This window comes from Oncorhynchus clarkii, chromosome 29, assembly GCF_045791955.1.
Source record: "Oncorhynchus clarkii lewisi isolate Uvic-CL-2024 chromosome 29, UVic_Ocla_1.0, whole genome shotgun sequence".
NCBI classification, from domain to species: Eukaryota; Metazoa; Chordata; class Actinopteri; order Salmoniformes; family Salmonidae; genus Oncorhynchus; species Oncorhynchus clarkii.
This window is the reverse complement of record NC_092175.1, coordinates 31732765-31755391: the sequence shown is the minus strand read 5'-3', so window position 1 is coordinate 31755391 and position 22627 is coordinate 31732765. Positions and strand designations below refer to the sequence as shown.

At 42.5% G+C, this 22627-nt stretch overlaps 1 protein-coding gene across 1 annotated transcript; it reads left to right on the top strand.

Moving 5' to 3' along the window:
* The first annotated feature begins 150 nt into the window (after positions 1 to 150).
* On the top strand, positions 151 to 20488 carry LOC139388062 (MAP7 domain-containing protein 2-like). The gene is given in 19 exon segments (XM_071134578.1): positions 151 to 534; positions 3439 to 3546; positions 4219 to 4320; positions 4552 to 4629; positions 5283 to 5446; positions 7116 to 7215; positions 8234 to 8314; positions 13733 to 13854; positions 13996 to 14111; positions 14197 to 14654; positions 14768 to 14918; positions 15067 to 15247; positions 15390 to 15494; positions 15626 to 15685; positions 16030 to 16078; positions 17862 to 18423; positions 18789 to 19008; positions 19010 to 19063; positions 19217 to 20488. Coding segments are annotated over 19 exon segments (2868 nt in total). The 5' UTR covers positions 151 to 491; the 3' UTR covers positions 19331 to 20488.
* The last annotated feature ends 2139 nt before the right edge of the window (positions 20489 to 22627 follow it).

Below are 22627 nucleotides of genomic sequence, written 5' to 3'. Positions count from 1 at the left end.
TTTTAGCCTACTTCATGCATTTGCTTAGGCTACAGTTTGTCCCTCCATCAATGATGTAATGCGGAGCCGGCTGGCGAGGCACTGACGCGCTGTCGAATATTCGCACATCATCTCTATCCAGCTCTACTCCCTGAACTGGAGCGCATAATTTTCTCCCCTCCTTCCCAACAGTTATCCAAGGATACCTAGCCACGAACACTTTTGACCTTCAAACTAGTCCACTAAACAGCAGCCTATTGCCTCATTCAGTAACCGCATTCACCCGAATATCCTACTGCTCTCCCGATCGCCTGTGCACCGTTCCGGGGGAGCGCACATATTGCAGGCAGTGGAAAACAGATACATCCCTCGATAGCGCAGCATATGTTCTCATGCGCCTGAAGGTAGAAGCTGGCGATGCGGTTTCCCTCGGCTTGATTTGGAGCCTTTTGCTGCGGGGTGTTTGACATTGCACCCATACATTTGAGGGTGATCCGCTAGTGACTACGACGATGGCGGAGAAGGCAGTCAATACAGCGTCCAGCGCCTTGACAGGTAAGCTAGGTAAAACGTTAACGGTCTATTGTTTACAATATCCAATGTTTCTCTCCAATGTAGCCTATTTTGTCAAGGGTTCTATAACATTGGCATAGGGCTACGCGCATAAATCACTGTATCCCCAAACTGCATTTCATTGTAGTCTTCAGTCATTCCTAATGTAGCCTATATAGCCTATGCTAAATATCGTTGACTGTATTGAAGGTCAGTTGCCTAAACAATTAATTATTGTTACATCAAAAGGACAACTTGCACCTTTGTTGATTGCCAAATTGATTGTCTCTGTGCCAGAGGCGTCATGCCAATAGGGGGCACAGGGGCAGTGTGTATTCTAATTTTAGATGTTTTATTTTAATTTTTGGGTTGTTTCTCTGTAATGCTACTAGCCACCTAGTAATTTTATGAAGTTGGTGTTATTTAGCCCAGATAGGTTCCCAGTCTCCCAACCTCACAACTAGCTACTAATAAGCCATTTCAGGTGATCAATGAAGTTAGAGTAGCTAGTTTGTCTATCTACACTACATTACCAAAAGTATGTGGACACATGCTCGTCGAATATCTCATTCCAAAATCATGGGCATTATTATGGAGTTGGTCCCCCCTTTGCTGCTATAACAGCCTCCACTCTTCTGGGAAGGCTTTCCACTACATGTTGGAACATTGCTGCGAGGACTTGCTTTCATTCAGCCACAAGAGCATTAGTGAGGTCGGGCACTGATGTTGGCTGATTAGGCCTGGCTCGCAGTCGGCGTTCCAATTCATCACAAAGGTGTTTGATAGGGTTGAGGTCAGGGCTCTGTGCAGGCCAGTCAAGTTCTTCCACACCGATCTCGAACAAACCATTTATGTATGGACTTTGCTTTGTGCACAGGGGCATTGTCATGCTGAAACAGGAAAGGGCCTTCCCCAAACTGTTGCCACAAAGTTGGAAGCACATAATCGTCTAGAATGTCATTGTATGCTGTAGCGTTAAGATTTATTTTCACTGGAACTAAGGGGCCTAAACCATCATTCCTCTTCCAACAAACTTTACAGTTGGCACTATGCATTCGGGCAGGTAGTGTTCTCCCGGCATCCACCAAACCAAGATTAGTCCGTCGGACTGCCAGTTGGTGAAGCATGATTCATCACTCCGGAGAATGTTTCCTCTGCTCCAGAGTCCAATGGTGGCGAGCTTTACATCTCTCCAACCGACTCTTGACATTGCACATGGGGATCTTAGGTTGTTCAGCCATGGAAACCCATTGCATGAAGCCCCAGACGAACAGTTCTTGTGCTGATGTTGCTTCCAGAGGCAGTTTGGAACTCGATGGGGAGTGTTTACGCGCTTCAGTACTCGGCGGTCCCAATCTTTGAGCTTGTGTAGCCTATCACTTTGCGGCTGAGCCGTTGTTGTTTCCACTTCACATTAACTAGCAGGGCAGAAATTTGACGAACTGACTTGTTGGAAAGATGGCATCCTATGACAGTGACACGTTGAAAGTCACAGTTCTTCACTAAGGCCAATCTACCAATGTTTGTCTATGGAGATTGCTTGGCTGTGTGCTCTATTTTATACACCGGTCAGCAGTGGGTGTGGCTGAAATAGCCGAATAGCTGTAGACTTTAGAAAATCAAGCAATTACTAAATTCACAGAATAAGACTCACATTCCTTTCAATCCTTTACCCAGACTCCCGAGTGGCTCAGTGGTCTTAGGCATTACAGTGCTAGAGTTGTCACCACAGACCCAGGTGCGATCCCAGGCTGTATCACAACCGTCCGTGATTGGAAGTCCCATAGGGTGACGCACAAATGTACCAGCGTCATCCGGATTTGGCTGGGGGGGCTTTACAAGTAGGCCGCTATTGTAAATCAAGGTTGAATAAAATCAAATAAAACGATTTTTAGCAGAGATGCAGATAAGCATATTTAGTTTGAAAAAATAACCACAGACAGCTCAAAAGGTATGATTAGATATGCAGAAACATAAACATATATTTTTTTTACATAGAATAAACATGGCTCTAGATTACAGGAAAAGGCTGTTTCAGCTGTTTGAAACCAACCTATGGACAGGGTGCATGACGCCACAAATTAAATTCTTGGGTCAATTTTAACCGTTGCCTAGATTTTGGTGTCCAAGGTAATTGTTTTCAGTTACTGGTACAAATGTCATCATCAAGGTATGATTTGTGCTCAAATAACCCAGTCAGATGTAACCTGAACTGTGTTAGCTAAGGAACGCTCAACTACGTTCTCCGAGGAGTTAAGCATTCCTTAGCTAGATCTGAGTATGTCCAATCAAAAGTGCCCAGTAGCTTAGAATTTAGGGCTGATCAAAGGCATATAGCTACATCTGGTTTTGAGGCCTTATTTAGTTTTCATAGGGTAGACATGTTTCTAAAAATCAAATCAAATCAGGGACTTGAAACATATGGTTTCTCACCAGAACACATACCATTTATCAATAGTTAAAGACATGTGACCTGGCCAGTGAAAAGGTATTCTTGTAAGTTGCCTACCTATAAGGCCTGTCCTGGCAGACCCCGGTTTTAAGTTTATAGCCTATACTCTAAATGCATGATATGGACAGTCTCAATCGAAGTGCTTTTTAATTTATAGGTTTACTTACACTGGGTCTGCGAAAACACCCTCAGTATCTAGGCTAATTCCTAGTTTCCCAAAAGTCAGTTCTTTCATTATAGGCCGTGTACAACCCAATGTTGTGATTTGATAGGTTTCTCCTTGACTGGGAGCTGTATTAGCTTTTGGTGAGTGATGCATAAGTAACAGGGACAGATTATGGCTGTTGTTTTTAATCTAGTACAGAATAAATCAATGGCCTGGCTGCTATTTGTCCTTGACTGACATACAATAGCTATTCAGACTTTTCGCTTGACTCATATGTTCCCTTCTCCAGCCGAAGGATTGACTCCACCGTCAGTTGCGGAGAAGAGACCCCAAAGCAACAGCCATGGCTCCCCAGCCCGTGTTGTACTTCATCCAGGGAGCCCAGCTGTGAAAAACAGTAAACAGCTCCAACTGATGGCTTACACTCTTAACATTTAAAAATATTTATTGGGTGCTTATTGGGTACTTGTCTGAATTGAAAAGGTGCATTACAGAATTACTTTAATAATTATTTTATTTGGCCTTACTGCTACTATTAGCCTGTACAATCACATTGAATAACAGATTCACTACATGGAACAACAGATAGTCCCACCCCAAAATCTAAAGGACGTTTGTTTTGAAGTGTCTGTCTTATATCTGAGAGATATCAGGAAACAGTCAAATAAAAAATAAAAATGTATTGAAGTATTTTTGGCGTAAAACAGTCTCCATATATAGTATACTGTAATAATTTTTTTAACTGGTACCAGGGGACCTTCAGACGAGTCTTGTGAGTCCTGTGGGTGTCCTAGAGCAAAACACCCTACATGTTGTATTAGTGTGTAGCCTACTGGCAGATTAACTGTACCGACTTCAGACGAGTCCCATGATGCTTGTGGCGGTCGTAGAGCATGACCACTCTGGTATGACCACTCTTTCCATAGAGTGGTCATAGTTTGTAGGTCAAACCGTTCGGACCCTACAGAGATGACACATCCAGTGCATCCAATACTGTGGTTTAGTGCTATGTATAGCACTGCTTTCCTCTGCTGATAAACTGTGGGGACTGTTATCTCTCCCATATCAGACGAGGTGCTGAGCCCAGCATTGGTCATAGAGAAGAAGCCCCAGCTCAATGGGCTCCCCTCCCCTTTACGTCTGCCAGGCAACAACACTAACAATCATGCAGGTAAACAGTGTAAGTCACACTCTCACCCCCACTGTGGCTGTTAAGCTCCCCTACAGAATCTTTCCTTTTTTCTAGATATGAAAGCTGCTTAAGATCTTCAAGGGTCCTCTCTATAAGCACATCTCTCCCTCACTATCTATTTGAACGTCTCTCCTTGCTCTGTTTCTGTCTAGCCTGTCTGTTTCTCTTTTTTAATCCCATTTCATGTCACTTTATATCTCATTCCCTCAGATGTGGAAGGGTATCTGAGGACAGATGACAGGATGCGTTTAGCCAAAGAGAGACGTGAGGAAAGAGATAAAGGTTTAGGTAAGTGATGTTCCTGTCAGTATTTAGACTGATGGAAATCATATCTTATTGAAGCCAATATTTGTATTATAGCAGATTAGCAGAAATGTTGTATAATTTATTATAGCAGATTAGCAGAAATGTTGTATAATTTATTATAGCAGATTAGCAGGAATGTTGTATAATTTATTATAGCAGATTAGCAGAAATGTTGTATAATTTATTACAGCAGATTAGCAGAAATGTTGTATAATTTATTATAGCAGATTAGCAGAAATGTTGTATAATTTATTACAGCAGATTAGCAGAAATGTTGTATAATTTATTATAGCAGATTAGCAGAAATGTTGTATAATTTATTATAGCAGATTAGCAGAAATGTTGTATAATTTATTACAGCAGATTTGCAGAAATGTTGTATAATTTATTACAGCAGATTAGCAGAAATGTTGTATAATTTATTACAGCAGATTAGCAGAAATGTTATATAATTTATTATAGCGTGTTAGCAGAAATGTTGTATAATTTATTATAGCAGATTAGCAGTAGTGTTCTATAATTTTGCCCCATAAAACTTCCAGCCAGTAGTGAGGTTCAGGAACAAAGATTGTTGTTGGTTCTTAAAGTGGTGTTACAGAGGGTGGTAATCTGGGTGTGTTGGTTGGTGTTTCCAGCGGTACGAGAGCAGGCGATCATGGAGAAGGAGCGGCGGGCTCAGCTGCAGTATGAGCGTACCGTGGAGGAGCGCTGGAGGAAGCTGGAGGAACAGAGACAGAAGGAGGAGCTCCGCAGAGCTGCTGTGGAGGAGAAGAGGAGACAGAGGCTGGAGGAGGAAAAGGTCAGACTCACCACTTAGCCACTACATCTTCCAGTGCATGATGTAGTTCCCTCTGTGCTCACACTCCGCTCTTTCAGCTTCAGTTCAGTTTCAGTTCCATTTCTGCGTGTTTATTATTCAGTTTGTATGCTCTGTTTTTGTTTCTATGTGTGTGTGTGGCATGTGCAGCAATAGCCCCAACAGCCAGATGTTGAAATCCTTCTGTGGCAACGTTGTTTGGGGTTTTGGAGAGAGAGATAAGCAGGAACATAATGTATGCTCTTTAATTCACTCAAATCCTGTAGTTCATTAATCACAGTACTTAATGTCGTCTCCCAATCAAATATTGGATAGACCTCTGCTCTGTTAGGTAATGGGGATTTTCACCCACCCCCTCTTGTCTATCCCACCCTGCATACCAGTCAACACTGGCTTCTGGGAAGCTGATGCCATTGGTATTGATCTCTATGTAAATCTCAGTGACCTCATCAACCTAATCAATGAATGTCTCTGCCATTCCATTTGTTTAATCTGATCCTAATCCTGCTTTGTCATTGCTCTCAATTTGTCAATGCTTCCCAAAATATCTGCTCAGCCACGACGACATTGGCAGCTTTGTCTTTTTAAACCACGTCACACACTGCCACTTTCCAAAGACGGGTCCATTTATTTTAGAGATTTGTAGCCTACATTGATTCCACCGTTTAGCCTTCAAACCTAGCATAAACATGTATGTTATAGAGAATTAAGTATGTCTAAGTGGAATGAAATAACATGAATTATAATTTTTGTCTGCTCTCTTGATATCTTCATAAAATTGGTAATATTCATAAGATCATGCATTTTTGAGACGGATGATACAGCATTTACCTGGGCATCAATCTCACCCGGATCGATTGTGTGCGTGTGTGGTGTGTGTTCCTATTGGATGGATTATATCCTCTGGATGATGTGATTTTAGACCAATAGAAAAACAGGAGGAGCCTGTTGTCGGATTTGCTTTTCTGTGTTACTAAAATTCTTCACTTTCTTTTCACCCTTTATTGAATCTTTGCAGTGTCATTCTCATTCAAATATTTGCTATTGTGCTGGCTTCATCTGTGTGTGTAGTTCATATTGCCGGTGCATGTCCATGTATTCTTCTGTGTTAGATAGGAAGAAATTAAAAGGAAGAGCAGGGATATATAGGAGGAAAAGATGGAACAATTTTAAATGGAGAAATGTTGGCAATGGTTGATCCCCTACCAGATGGCTTTGTCTCCTGCTCTGTGTACCATGGCAACACTGTGGGTGGGAAAGGGTTAACTAGCTTGGATGAAAGATGATTTACTGGGGAAAATCTGAGTAGAACAGGAGGCCAATAGAGAGAAGGGGGTATAGGATAAAGGAAGAAGGGAGCTAGTCTCCAAACTGTGTCAATACTGTTGCATGCTGGGAGATTGACTGTGTGAGTGTCTTTGTGTCATCATGTGTATGTGATTGGAGGGGTGGAGTCCCCAGGCAGCTGTGCTCTCTTTCTATCTGCCTTATGAGGTAAAGTGAGATTGTGATGTGCTGTGAGACTGTACTGTGCTGTGTAAGAGGAGAGGTGGTGGTTATGGAGCGACCAGCCTGGTCCTCGTGGGAGGTCCAGGGGAGCAGCTCAGTGATAGAGTCCCTTGTCTTCCCGGTCCTGGAACGGAACAACCAGGAGCGACTGGACGCTCTGATGAAACGCTCCCTGGAACGCAGCCTGCAGCTAGAGCAAAGGCCCAAACGCTGGACATGGGGCGGAGCTGGAGGAGCACAGGGTGAGTCCACAACAGGGAGATGGAGAGGAGTACAATGAGGTGTGAATGATGAATCAGTGACTGGAAGGAGAAATGGTGAGAGGGAGGGAGGAACCGCACTAAATGTTCTAGGCTAATTCGATTTGGCATGTCCCTTTGTGGCTTCTAAAGTTATAGGATACACATTTGGAGTTCTCCTCTCTACCAGATACAAGCACACAAGCAGTCCATCAGATAAACTAGCACACAAGCAGTCCATCAGATAAACTAGCACACTAGCAGTCCATCAGATAAACTAGCACACAAGCAGTCCATCAGATAAACTAGCACACAAGCAGTCCATCGGATTAACAAGCACACAAGCAGTCCATCGGATAAACTAGCACACAAGCAGTCCATCAGATAAACGGGCACACGATAGGTGTTGTTCTGGAAGCTGCTGGTAGCTTATGACTCTCCTCCACCCTTCTAGACTCAAGGTCAGACTGTGATGTCTCTGTGCCTGCCTGTCCCAGACCTGTTGTAAACCGTGGAAATAGTAATCAGTTCAGTCAACCCTGAGGGGAGCAAAGCAGACAGTTTTAGAATTGACAGCATACTTGCTGTTGGTTTAGGGCATTATTGAGGGCTTCTGTCCTGAGTCAGGTATTGATGATTTCATTTCGATGGGGCACTGGGAGTTTGGTGTTCTTTATGGATTAAGATGGAGGACTGAGATACAGAAACATAATGTTCTAAATGTAGATGCTGATGTTTATTACACTGTTTTCTGAATGTGTTTGTACATGTGATTTGGATTGGGTCATAGAGGGATACATGTATATGGAGGATAAAGGTGTGTATGTGAGAGAGAGTCTTTCTCCCTGGCCTGCTCATTGCCTCCAGCCTTGCTGCATGGGTTTACCTCCCCAGACAGTTGTCTACCGGAGCACCCTGCTGGGTGCACAGGTATATCAGGGGGTCATCAGGTAAAGCCATGAGTGGCAGCTCTGGCCATAACGCTGTGCTCTCTCTGCTCTGCTCCGCCCGCTGCCTATAGGTGACTGTGAGAATGCCCCTCTCCCCGCCTCCACCTTTCCCCATGAACTCGCCGCCCCCTTTCCTGCTGCCAGCGAATCCGGTAATGTTATGAACCCCTCCCGTTCGGTCCACCAATCCCCTGTCCCCCATCCTGCTCTCCACCCCACAGTGACTACTGCTCTCATTGGCTGTTTGGTTTTAGGGAAATGTCATGCCGACTCAAAGGTTTTATGTATATTTCCCAGAATGCATGTGCAACAGCTAAATCAGAAAGTGTATCTGGAAGCATGAGGGTGTGTGGGAGGAGTTGTGTGCCTGGAACAATTACTAATGTACAAGTGCACATTGATGTTGTATAATTGCTGCTTTTATCAATATTTTTTTTACGTGTGTATGTGTGAGGGTATGTGTAGGTGTTTGTGCTCAGCTTTGCTATTTTGATATCTTAGTTGTCTTTTGGCACTTGCAAGTCAATCCGGGTCGAGCAAAAGAGACAGCAAGGGATAACAATAGAGATGTAGGGTTTAAGGACACACAGAGAAGAAAGTGAACAAGTGAGGCCACGGCACATGTACACCACTTCACTTCCTCCTTTTCATTGTTTGAAACCTCCTTGTCGCTCCTCATTGAAAGCATATGTCACTCAGTCACAACACTTTGGTTGAGGTTTGACATTCGCAAGGTTTCTTTCTGCATCCTAACAATCTGTAATATCACCCATTGAAATACTCAGTGTTATATATTTTGTATTTCAGAGAGCCCATCCTATCCCCACGAGTATTTGGAAAACATAACCCAAAAATAATGAAGCGACGAGCAGTATTTGCCATTCAACATGCACAGGGACAGGTAGTCCACCAGTTTTACATACAAGTACTACTAATACTCCTTCTACTACTATCACCACTAGTATTACTACTACTACTACTACTAGCATCACTAGTACTACTACTACGACTACTATCACCACTAGTACTACTACTATCACTACTACTACTACTATCACCACTACTACTAAGACTGCCACTACTACTTCTACAACTATCACCACTAGTATTACTACTACTACTACTATCATCACTAGTACTACTACATCTACTACTATCACCACTAGTACTACTACTATCACCACTACTACTACTATCATCACTACTACTATGACTGCTACTACTACTTCTACAACTATCACCACTAGTATTACTACTACTACTACTACTACTACTATCATCACTACTACTATGACTGCTACTACTACTTCTACAACTATCACCACTAGTATTACTACTACTACTACTACTACTACTACTACTATCCCCACTAGTACTACTATTACATCACTAGAACTACTGCTACTACTAATCCTTCTACTACTATCACCACTAGTACTACTACTTCTACTACTATCACTACAACTACTAGTACTACTACTACTATCACCACTAGTACTACTACTACTTATATCCCCACTACTACTACTACTACTATCACCACTACTACTACTACTACTACTACTAATAATAATAATAATAATCCTTCTACTATCACCACTAGTACTACTCCTTCTACTACGATCACCGCTACTACTACTTCTCCTTCTACTACTATCGGCACCACTACTACTACTACTATCAGCACCACTACTACTACTACTACTCCTTCTGCTACTATCACCACTACTACTACTACTACTACTAGTACTACTACTACTTCTCCATCTACTACTATCACCAATACTATGACTACTACTATCACTACAACTACTAGTACTACTACTACTACTACTATCACCACTAGTACTACTACTACTTCTATCACCACTACTACTATCACTACTACTACTATCACCACTACTACTAGTACTACTACTACTACTACTAATCCTTCTACTATCACCACTAGTACTACTCCTTCTACTACTATCACCACTAATACTACTAGTACTACTACTATTACTATCAACACCACTACTACTACTACTACTACTACTACTACTTCTCCTTCTACTACTATCAGCACCACTACTACTACTACTCCTTCTACTATTACTACTACTTCTCCTTCTACTACTACTACTACTACTACTCCTTCTACTACTATCACCACTACTACTACTGGTACTACTACTACTTCTCCTTCTACTACTATCAGCACCATTACTACTACTACTACTACTCCCTTGACTACTACTAGTACTACTACTAATTCTCCTTCTACTACTATCACCACTACTACTACTACTACTATCACTACAACTACTAGTACTACTACTACTTCTATCACCACTACTACTATCACTACTACTACTACTACTACTACTATCACCACTACTATTAGTACTACTACTACTACTAATCCTTCTACTATCACCACTAGTACTACTCCCTCTACTACTATCACCACCACTACTACTACTACCACTAGTACTACTACTACTTCTCCTTCTACTGCTATCAGCTCCACTACTACTACTACTACTACTCCTTCTACTACTATCACCACTACTACTACTAGTACTACTACTACTTCTCCTTCTACTACTATCAGCACCACTGCTACTACTACTACTACTACTACTCCTTCTACTACTATCACCACTACTACTTCTAGTATTACTACTACTTCTCCTTCCACTACTATCAGCACCACTACTACTACTACTACTACTATCACCACTACTACTACTAGTACTACTACTACTTCTCCTTCTACTACTATCAGCACCACTACTACTACTACTACTACTACTACTACTACTACTCCTTCTACTACTCTCACCACTACTACTTCTAGTACTACTATTACTTCTCCTTCTACTACTATCAGCACCACTACTACTACTACTACTCCTTCTACTACTATCACCACTACTAGTACTACTTCTCCTTCTACTACTATCACCACCACTACTACTACTATCACTGCAACTACTAGTACTACTACTACTTATATCACCACTACTACTTTCACTACTACTCCTTCTACTACTATCACCACTACTAGTACTACTACTACTTCTATCACCACTACTACTATAACTATTACTACTACTACTATCACCACTACTACTACTAATCATTCTACTATCACCACTAGTACTACTCCTTCTACTGCTATCACCACTAGTACTACTACTACTACTACTATTACTGCTACAACTGCCACTATCACCACTAGTACTACTACTCCTTCTACTAATATCACCACTACCACTACTACTACTACTACTACTACTTCTCCTTCTATCACCACTACTACTACTATCACTACAACTACTAGTACTACTACTACTACTATCACCACTAGTACTACTACTACTTCTAATCACCACTACTACTATCACTACTACTACTACTACTATCACCACTACTACTACTACTACTAGTACTACTACTACTACTAATCCTTCTACTATCACCACTAGTACTACTCCTTCTACTACTATCACTACTACTACTACTACTAATAATAGTACTTCTCCTTCTACTACTATCAGCACCACTATTACTACTACTTCTCATTCTACTACTATCAGCACCACTACTACTACTACTACTCCTTCTACTACTATCACCACTACTACTACTAGTACTACTACTACTTCTCCTTCTACTACTATCAGCACCACTACTACTACTACTACTACTACTACTACTACTACTCCTTCTACTACTATCACCACTACTACTACTAGTACTACTACTACTTCTCCTTCTACTACTATCAGCACCACTACTACTACTACTACTCCTTCTACTACTATCACCACTACTACTACTATCACCACTAGTACTACTACTATCACCACTACTACTACTATCACCAAAACTCTATGACTGCTACTACTATTACTTCTACTACTATCACCACTAGTATTACTACTACTACTACTACTACTTCTTTCACCACTAGTACTATTTCTATCACCATTACTACTACTCCTTCTACTACTATCACCAATCATACTACTCCATCTACTACTATTACCACTAGTACTACTGCTATCACCACTATTACTACTACTACCTCTACTACTACTGCTTCTTTCACCACCATTACTGCTACAATTACTGCTACTATCACCACTAGTACTACTACTATCACCACTACTACTACTCCTTCTACTACTATCACAACTACTACTACTCCTTCTACTACTATCACCACTAGTACTACCACTATCACCACTATTACTACTATTACTGCTACTGCGGCTGCTATCACCACTACTAGTACTAGTACTATTATCACTTCTACTACTACTATCAATGCTACTACTACTAACCTAAACACTATGACTTTGGCAACTGCTACTCTCACCCTCACTGCTAATAGCTACTTCTGTCGGCGTCATCACAAATGACAATGAGACATTTGAGGCAGGCCCATACATCTTTTCCATTGTCCGGGTGTACAGTACTCACTAGTCTAGAACAAGCATTCTTAGCCCCATTCCGCTTCTCCTTCTGCTTCGAGCACCTTCATTTCTCCGTCTCATGTCCCTCATGGCATTTTGTTTTGTTCGTCATCCTCATCTCCGTCCCCTCCTGCCAACTCCTCCATTGACGCCTGACCCCTCCATCAGCCCAGCGCTGTCACATGAACTCTGTGGAGAGCCTGATGGTCCACCGCCTTCTTACCCACACTCACTCCTCTATGACCCAGTGCCACAGTGCAGCAGACCTCCATCTGCCCTGCCACCGATGCACAGATAGCAGCTAGACAAAGCATTTGGACCGACAAGTTTTTGCACATAGGCAGTAAGTGTTTCCAGGCAGGTACTGTAACACACCAGTGACATCATGCAGCATTAGTGATGTAGAAACTAGGGACTGCATGGCAGCATTTCTACTTCTGCCGATAGACATGACATTTTATCTACTTTATTTATGTCTAGGTCTGGCTTTTTTGAATGTATGTGTATGAGGGTATAGATGTGTTTAAATGTGTGTATTCAGTATGTTTGTAACAGCTGTCTACTGTGTTTCTGTGTATGTTTTGGAGTGACAAGGAGAAAACCTACATGCTAAGATGCTTCACAAAAGTGTTGCTTAACATTGCATGCCTTACATAATGTACAGTGATGTAGTGGTAAACAAAATAGGTGGATAAACACAGTACTTTCAATGAATTTTTCTGTAACGCTCGTGTGAAATAAAAAAGGTGAGTAAACGGTGTTTACCCTCCACTACACCACTGTAAATATGGCAGTAGTAATGTGTGTGGGTGTTTTTATTTTATTTTCTAAATGCCAATTTATATAGTATTCGTGATGTATTTGGGGGGATTGTGCAAATATCACTCTAACTTGCGACATATGACCATGCGAAAAGACAAAATTATTTGTATGATTCATTACAAAAATGGATAGTATAGTTAGTTCCCTCCATACCTATACTGTGGATATTGATCGGAAAATATGGAATTACCATCATTGTATCTCCTCTGACCACAATACATCTTAACTTGATAATTATTTTATCCTTTGACCTCTGAGTGTCTGATGTTTGTCGTTGTGCAGCTCCCTGCAGCCCCCACAGGTCACCCTATCGGGGCTCGCCAAGCCGGACTAATCGACGGAGGCTCCAGGGCTCTCCAGAGGAGTCAGCAGGGGGGTCTATCTCCACCCCTCAAACCCCCAAGGTCAGACTTGTTTACCTACCCACTTGGTTGTGGAATAGACAGAAACCAGTTGAGAGTTGGCAGGGCCATGTTGGCAGGGCCATGTTGGCAGGATTACACACACATGCACACACACTGACATTCTCTCTGGTGTGTTTTCAGAAGGAGAGGTTGCGCAGAGAGAGAAGGACTGGCTCCCCGGCGACAGGCTCCCCTGTGAGAAGAGCAGAATCCCCAGCCATGTTCACCAGACGCTCAGCCTCCCCCGCCACCCCCAAGTAAGACTCGCTGTCCTGCTGCTGAATCCATGTGGTCGGTCCTAGTTACTGTGACAGAGGGTGATGATATCTTTCTTGTTGCTAGGTTGTTGCCTAAGAGCTGTACCCAGTCTCCCTGCACTGTGCGCCAGTACCACTCTTCTCCCATCAGGCACAGACCCACCACCCCGGTTACCGACGGCAACAAGAAGGAGGACGGACAAGTTGAAGAAGCCAAAGGGCACAACAACCTCAGTGACAGAAATGTCTCCAAGCCAGAGACCCCTGTGAAAAAGATGTCTGATATTCAGAGCCCTGAGAAGTCTTCTCAAGCCGACACCGCTGAAAAAAAACTGTCTAACACTGAGACCCCAGAAAAGAGATTCCCAAAAACTGAGACCCCCAGTAAGAACTTAAAAGGTGAGATTTCTGAAAAGAAGGACAACCCTGATAAGAAGAGTCCTATGGCTGAGACTGCTGATAGGAAAGCCTCCAAAATAGACACTCCAGACAAGAAGATGCCAAAGTCCGCCTGCAGCGACCTGAATACAGATAACAGCACAGGTGAAACTCTTTACCAATCGTTTTGTGTATATCAATATTTAAGTACATCAGTGCATTGTCAAAAGGGCACGACTTTCAATGCACACACATTTGGGCCTTTATCTTTGTGACAGAGCCATCGTCAGTGACGCCAACAGGAAAAGGAATTGCTGGAACGACAAGCGCAGAGGAAGCATCTAGACTGCTAGCGGAGCGTAGGCGTCTGGCCAGGGTGCAGAAGGAGCTGGAGGAGAAACAACGTCCTGAGCAGGAGGAGGATGAGCGGTAAGGAGACTGTGTCTCTCAGTGGTTAGTGTCACCATGCGTCTCTTTGTTTGTCAGTACTTGCCGGACAGATGGTGTGTCTGCGTGTCTGTGGATGTGACTGATGGCATATACTGCAAGTCATCGTATCTGTCTCTGTGTCACTCAGTCTGAAGGCGGAGCAGCTGAGGAGGAGACAGGCAGAGGAGCGAGCACGGCAGGAGGAGGAGGCTCGACGGGCTGAGGAGGAGAGGAGCAGACAGGAGGACCTCCGTAGGACGTGGGAGGAAGAGGAGAAACTGCAGAAAGAGGGCCAGGATAAGGAGCTACAGGTCAAGATGGACAGAGAGGTGGGGGGGGTCACTATGTTGTGACTGTCTGTATGGTGATTTGCAGAAAGTCTACTCTGGTGCATGTTTAACATGAGTTGTTTGCACAGCACACAGTACTATTTCACTTCCAAGCATAAATCCTCTATCTTCATCAATACAGAAGGAGGAGGCCGAGTTACAGGCACAGAAGGATGCGGAGCGTCAGCGTCAGGAGAGAGAGATACTCAAGCTACAACAAGAAGAGGAGAGACATCTGCGGAAGAAGGTTTTTATGACTCAGAACTCAATGCTTATTACTGAATAAATCAGCCTCTCTGAAACCCAGTCTGCACCGCTCAATACACGTCATCAAAGTCTGGACCAGTCCTTAATCAAATGTTGATGCAATCCCCACAGAGAATTGAGGAGATAATGAAGAGAACCAGGAAGAGTGATGAGAACCAGGCTGAGATGAAGGTACTGTAGATGTGCCTGCTGTTCACATAGCTCTGCACCGCTTCAAGGAAGGGACCTGCTGACTGTTGTATTATCCATGTGATGTTGTGGGATCTTGTAAGGTATTGCATACTAACATAGTATGTGCTTTGCAGCTTGTACCCCCCCCCCCCCCCCCCCCAAGAGCTTTTGTTTTTATATCTATGTTGTGATCATTATCAGGATTAAATTGTATCATTGTTGATACATTGGTTTATGCGTCCTGATTACTACAGGTCTTAATCACACAGTATTGTACATAATTTTGTTCTTATTTGCTGTGGAATAATAAATGTTGCCTCCATCTTTGTTCCATATTGAAGCAGAATGAGGAAGGGCAGGTGGATACTCTGCCTCAGCCTGTCTCACCACCAGGTAGGTGATCCATTCCACTCACCCACTGATACTCTGCCTGCCAGAGCAGGAAAGACCCCCTATGAATATATAAATGCTTACTAAAGCATGTTGTATAGGAGTCCCACCCAGTGGCAACAGAAAGTAGTCTGGGCATGGTGGGTGAGAGACCCCAGTACTTTTCCATCAACATAGGAGACTCCTGCATGGCTGTAATTTAGCAGTGTTTTTCCAATACCTGTCCTCGGGAGAGGATTGGATTCGCTCTGCATCCTAGATTATGTTCAAGGTCTTTGGCTATTTATAACTCCTCTGTTCCTGCCAAAATGCAGCTCTCAGCATGTAACTTCATCCATACTATTTTTCACTAGAAAGGTTGAACATCAAATCAAATGTTATTTGTCACATGCGCCGAATACAACAGGTGAAATAACCTTACAGTGAAATGCTGACTTACGAGCCCTTAACCAACGATGCAGTTTTAAGAAAATACAACAACAAAAACGTTTTTTTTTTTTTTTTTTAAGTAGGAGATAAGAAAAACAAATAATTAAAGAGCAACAGTAAATAACAATAGCGGGCTATATACAGGGGGTACCAGTACAGAGTCAATGTGTCAATGTGCGGGGGCACCGGTGTTGAGGTAATTGAGGTAATTATATACATGCAGGTAGGGTTGTTAAAGTGGCTATGCATAGATAATAACAGAGAGTAGCAGCAGCGTGGGGAGGAGTGCAAATAGTCTGAGTAGCCATTTGATTAGCTGTTCAGGAGTCTTATCGTTTGGGGGTAGAAGCTGTTTAGAAGCCTCTGGGACCTTGACTTGGCGCTCCGGTGCTGCTTGCCATGCGGTAGCAGAGAGAACAGTCTATGACTAGGGTGGCTGGAGTCTTTGACAAATTTTAGGGCCTTCCTCTGATACCGCCTGGTATAGAGGTCCTGGTTGGCAGGAAGCTTGGCCCCGGTGATGTACTGGGCCGTACGCACTACCCTCCTGAAGGGAAATAGGTTTTGTTGTGCCCTCTTCACGACTGTCTTGGTGTGCTTAGACCATGTTAGTTTATTGTTGATGTGGACGCCAAGGAACTTGAACCTCTCAACCTGCTCCACTACAGCCCCGTCGATGAGAATGGGGGCGTGCTCGGTCCTCCTTTTCCTGTAGTCCACAATCAACTCCTTTGTCTTGATGTTGAGGGAGAGGTTGTTGTCCTTGCACCACATGGTCAGGTCTCTGACCTCCTCCTTATAGGCTGTCTCATCGTTGTCGGTGATCAGCCCTACCACTGTTGAGTCATCAGCAAACTTAATGAGGATGTTGGAGTTGTGCCTGGCCGTGCAGTCATGAGTGATCAGGGAGTACAGGAGGGAACTGAGCACGCACCCCTGAGGCGCCCCCGTGTTAATGTTCAGCGTGGCGGATGTGTTGTTACCTAATACATACAGTATTTAGAAAATGTAATGAAATTGAAGAGAAAGACCAATCTGCATTTCTTGTTCTATTTGATTAGCTGATGTAGAACAGAGGGCAGTAGCAAATCTGCCTGTCTACTTGATCTTGGGAACCCCTCTGGCTCACAAAGGTAGTCATGTATGATATGTTGCCACAGTAGTGGATATAGGTTAAGGAATGGGACAATTTCAAGGGGTAATATTGGCCAGGGATTTAACAAATTCTGACATGATTCTAGGGGAGGCATGGGATTTGTGTATATTTAGCATATTTTTAAGCCGTCCTTGGTCAGGTCTTGTGGTGCTCTTTCTCAGGGAATAGTTCTGTGCAATGTGATAATTTTGTTCTCTACAGGGGAAATGCAAATGAACTCAAAGATGAAGATTGAAACTAATGCTCAGGTGAATGTGCAAGAAAACCCAAAGGTTGAGTCTCAGGTTAATGGACAGGTCACTGTTCATGTCAACAAACAGGACAGTGCCCTGGTGAAGGGACAAGCCACCTACCAGGTAACCCCACTGAAGACTGATCTGAAAAAGGGACAGGACGCTAAACAAATAAATAAACAACAGACAGCCCAAGTGAATGGACAGGGTGGAGCCCAGGTTCTCAAGCAAGAGAGTGTCTTTGTAAAGGGACGGGTCGCTTCCAAAGTGAACCAGCAAGAGAGTGTACAGGTGAAGAAACCGGAGGAAACCCAGGTGAGCAGCCAAGCCACTGCTCAGCTCAAAATCCAGGAGTGTACCAAAGTAAATGTGAAGTTGACCACACAGACAATCGCACAAGAGGTGCAGCCCAAGAAACCGTCCATGGCGTCCCTACCGGTGGGCCGACCCCCACCTCCACCTATCAACCTGGAGCCTCTGGTTGTGAAAAGCAGCGGGGTGTATGACGAGGTGCAGTCCATGGAGGTCAGGTAAGCCATCAGAGCAAGGCCATGTCTATCTACAGGAATACATGATGATGTACGTATAACTGATTCAAACAATAAATGCAACTGTATGAACATTTGCATATGTATTGCCCACCATACCAGCTACCTATGTGTGTTACCCTCAGGGCGTATTAGGGATTTTGTATCAACAGAATCCTATTCCGAGCTTTTCCACAGCACTTCGTCATACCCTGAGGAATATTGATAATGAAAATGGCTTCACATTTATTATTCACCTCATAACCGCCCTCGTTTACTCAAGGGCAGCATGCTCCATAGTAGTATACCATCGAGGGAATAACCATTATGAAATTCACAAATTTGCTCCATCCCTTGTCCTCTCTCAGCCCAGTTTCCAAGGAGGAGCTCGTCTCCATCCCAGAGTACTCCCCAGTCAATGAGGTCCAGCACATTGGCATGAGTAATGCCCGAGCCCTGGAAGATCTGCTGGACCTGACGGGCCATGTGGCCTACCCCAAACTCTCCCCCATGGGAAGCCTAGGAGACTGCAACAAGAACCTGATCGAGGGGCTCTGCAGCCCCGGTGCCGATTCCAAGCTCATCCAATCTCATCCTCCACCCTCACACAAGTTCAACATCCAGTAGTCCGGTACATAAAAATGTATGTGAAGATGAGAATGTGAATCTGTGAGAATGTTCACAGGTGCATGTTTACACACTTTAAATCACAAACGCAAGTTGTCACATACAGTAGCTCGCCCACACTAGCTTCTCTCAAACACACAGAATCTTATGATGACCTTTTTCTTTTCAGAGCCCTGGACTGGCAAGCCATGATGGAGAGAGCAGGGGGAAAGCATCTATGTTGTCTGGTGTTATTGAGGATGGAAATCTGGCACCTCTTGAGATGAGAGAGAAAGCACTCTGAATGTAGTTTTTGATCCTCCTTGTTGGTCTCCAACCTTGAATGTCCATTAACCTTCAACCTCCTACAATACATCTGTCTTTATAGCCTTGGACCACGGAGCATAAGTGACAATAATATTCATAGATTTACTGTACTTCTCAGATAATACCTTGATGATAGTCATAGCTATCTGTGTCATGTCATGTACTGCATAGAGCTGTTGTTAGTGTCTGAAACATGTGTGTGCGTGCGTGCGTGAGAGAGACTGTCTCAATGAAACAAAGTGCCCATGAAGCAAGACCCCACACCCATGTAGAGAATCATATCAGTAATTTGCCTTTGCTACTGCAGTATTGTTCCTCTAATGACAGAAGTATTGTTCCTTTAATGATTGAAAGATTAATATTGGTATGTATCCACCCACTGTAGTTTAGTATGTACTGATCTTTCAATTAGATTGTTCCACTGAAAAGTCCACCGTTTTCTGTCTGTGGATGCCTCAGGCTAGCTTGTATCTCCCTGGACATAATTCACTCCCAAGAGACTCAAGCTTGTTGTCATAATGTATGTGTCCAACCTGCTGTGCGATTGGGATTGTAGCATGTGTGCCATAATACTTGAACCCAGGTCAAACAGTAGTCCCTACTGCAACTCAAAAGTCAAAATAAAGAAGCTGTACAGAAACATTCCTCAGTATAATCCAGATTGTCACCAACCCATGCATTGCAGGTTTTGTTCTCTCTTTCCTCCTCGATCAACAAAGTATGGAGCTGTGCCTGATCCTTCAAAAGTCTCAAACCAGTAAGCTGGTATCATTTGAATGTTAAATGGCTTGTAAGATGGAATCCAGTTGGCTGTGTTGTCAAAATTAAGTACTTTTGGTGTGTATATGCACAGATGTGAGTGGACAGTCACTGGTTCCACTATGACTGTATTGTGTTTTGAAAAATAATGCACCAGAAGAAGGAAAGATTTTTTTACTTGAAGTCTAAGCAACCAGGGATGTAGAAAATCAGTTTTAAAGAGAGAAAACGTTATTCACAGTTCAAACCTACTGTGTCTGTCGTATCTCTAACTAAAGCAGCATTGCAATGAATTTAAAAAATGTGACTATTGTAGACATTGTGCATGGGACATTAGCATGAGATGATAAATATCAGTACTATTAATAAACCTTAAAACAATAATGTATTGTTGTATCTGAATGCCTACAGTAGGTCACAAAGCCACTTAAAAATCTAATAATTTATATCTGACAAAAATCTGAATATGAAATGTTAAAAACAAGACTAGCCAGTGTGTGCCCAGTGGGTAAATACCAATGTCTTAATGTTTTCATGTAAAGTACAATCATTTGATAATAACTAATGATGTTTGCACTGCAAAAATGTTGTACAAAGTCAGTGTACCAACCCAAATTTCATCCTACAATCAATTGTTCATCAATTGTTAGAAAACAGCCCGATGCCTCTACCAACTGATTTACTTTTTCTTATCCTATTGGCTATAGCACTTTAGGTGTTGTGCTATTCATTCCAATTATGTGGAAAGGTTTAGCCATATAGAGTGCATTCGGAAAGTATTCAGACCCCCTGACTTTTTCCGCATTTTGTTACGTTACAGCCTTATTCTAAAATGTATGAAAATGTTTTTTCCCCCCTCATCAATCTACACACAATACCCCATAATGACAAAGCAAAAACAGGTTTTTAGAAATGTTTGCAAATGTACACTACCAGTCAAAGGTTTTAGAACACTTACTCATTCAAGGGGTTTTCTTTATTTTTACTATTTTCTATATTGTAGAATAATAGTGAAGACATCAAAACTATGAAATAACACATGGAATCATGTAGTAACCAAAAAAGTGTCAAACAAATCAAAATGTGAGATTCTTCAAATAACCACCATTTGCCTTGATGACAGCTTTGCACACTCTGCTCACACTGGAATTATCTCAACCAGCTCATGAGGTAATCACCTGGAATGTATTTCAATTAACAGGTGTGCCTTGTTAAAAGTTAATTTGTGGATTTCTTTCCTTCTTAAAACCGCTTAAGGATCTGCCCCTCAATTTTTGCCTAAAATGACATACCCAAATCTAACTGCCTGTAGCTCAGGCATTGAAGCAAGGATATGCATATTCTTGATACCATTTGAAAGGAAACACTGGCGTTTGTGGAAATGTGAAATTAATGTAGGAGAATATAACACATTGGATCTGGTAAAATAAAATACAAAGAAAAATATCAATTGTTTCTTTGTATTTTTTTTATACCATCTTTGAAATGCAAGATAAAGGCCTTAATGTATTATTCCAGCCCTGGCGCAATTTAGATTTTGGCCACTAGATGGCAGCAGTGTAGCTGAAACATTTTAGACTGATCCAATGAACCATTGTATTTCTGTTAAAATTTTTGTTTCAATTTTCATGTGAAATAGGCTGGCAATTCAGGGTACAACGGTGGTTAATAACAACAACATTGGACACATTATCCTTTGCATACAATGGCCATCATAGGATTGTACTGCGACAAGAGAAATTAACCCAAAATACATACAAATGTGGTTTGTATTGTTATTGGTTATTATTGGTTATTGGTTTATGAATAACTTTTCAAGTTCATAACTGTGCACTGTCCTCAAACAATAGCACAGTATTATTTCCCTGTAATAGTTACTGTAAATTGGACAGTGCAGTTAGATTAACAAGAATGTAAGCTTTCTGCCAATGTCAGATATGTCTATGTCCTGGGAAATGTTCTTGTTACTTACAACCTCATGCTAATCGCATTAGCCTATGTTAGCTCAACCATCCTGTGGGGGACCCACCAATCCTGAAGAAGTTTAAAGCTTTTGAGCCAATCAGTTGTGTTGTGACAAGGTAGGGGTAGTATACAGAAGATAGCCCTATTTGGTAAAAGACCAAGTCCATATTATGGAAAGAACAGCTCAAATAAGGAAAGAGAAACGACAGTCCATCATTACTTTAAGACATGAAGGTCAGTGAATACGGAAAATTTCAAGAACTTTGAAAGTTTCTTCAAGTGTAGTCGTAAAAAACATCAAGCGCAATGATGAAACTGTCTCTCATGAGGACCACCACAGGAATGGAAGACTCAGAGTTGCCTCTGCTGCAGAGGATAAGTTAGAGTTACCAGCCTCAGAAATTGCAGCCCAAATAAATGCTTCACAGAGTTCAAGTAACAGACACATCTCAACATCAACTGTTCAGAGGAGACTGTGTTAATCAGGCCTTCGTGATTGACTTGCTGCAAAGAAACCACTACTAAAAGGACATCAATAAGAAGAAGAGAC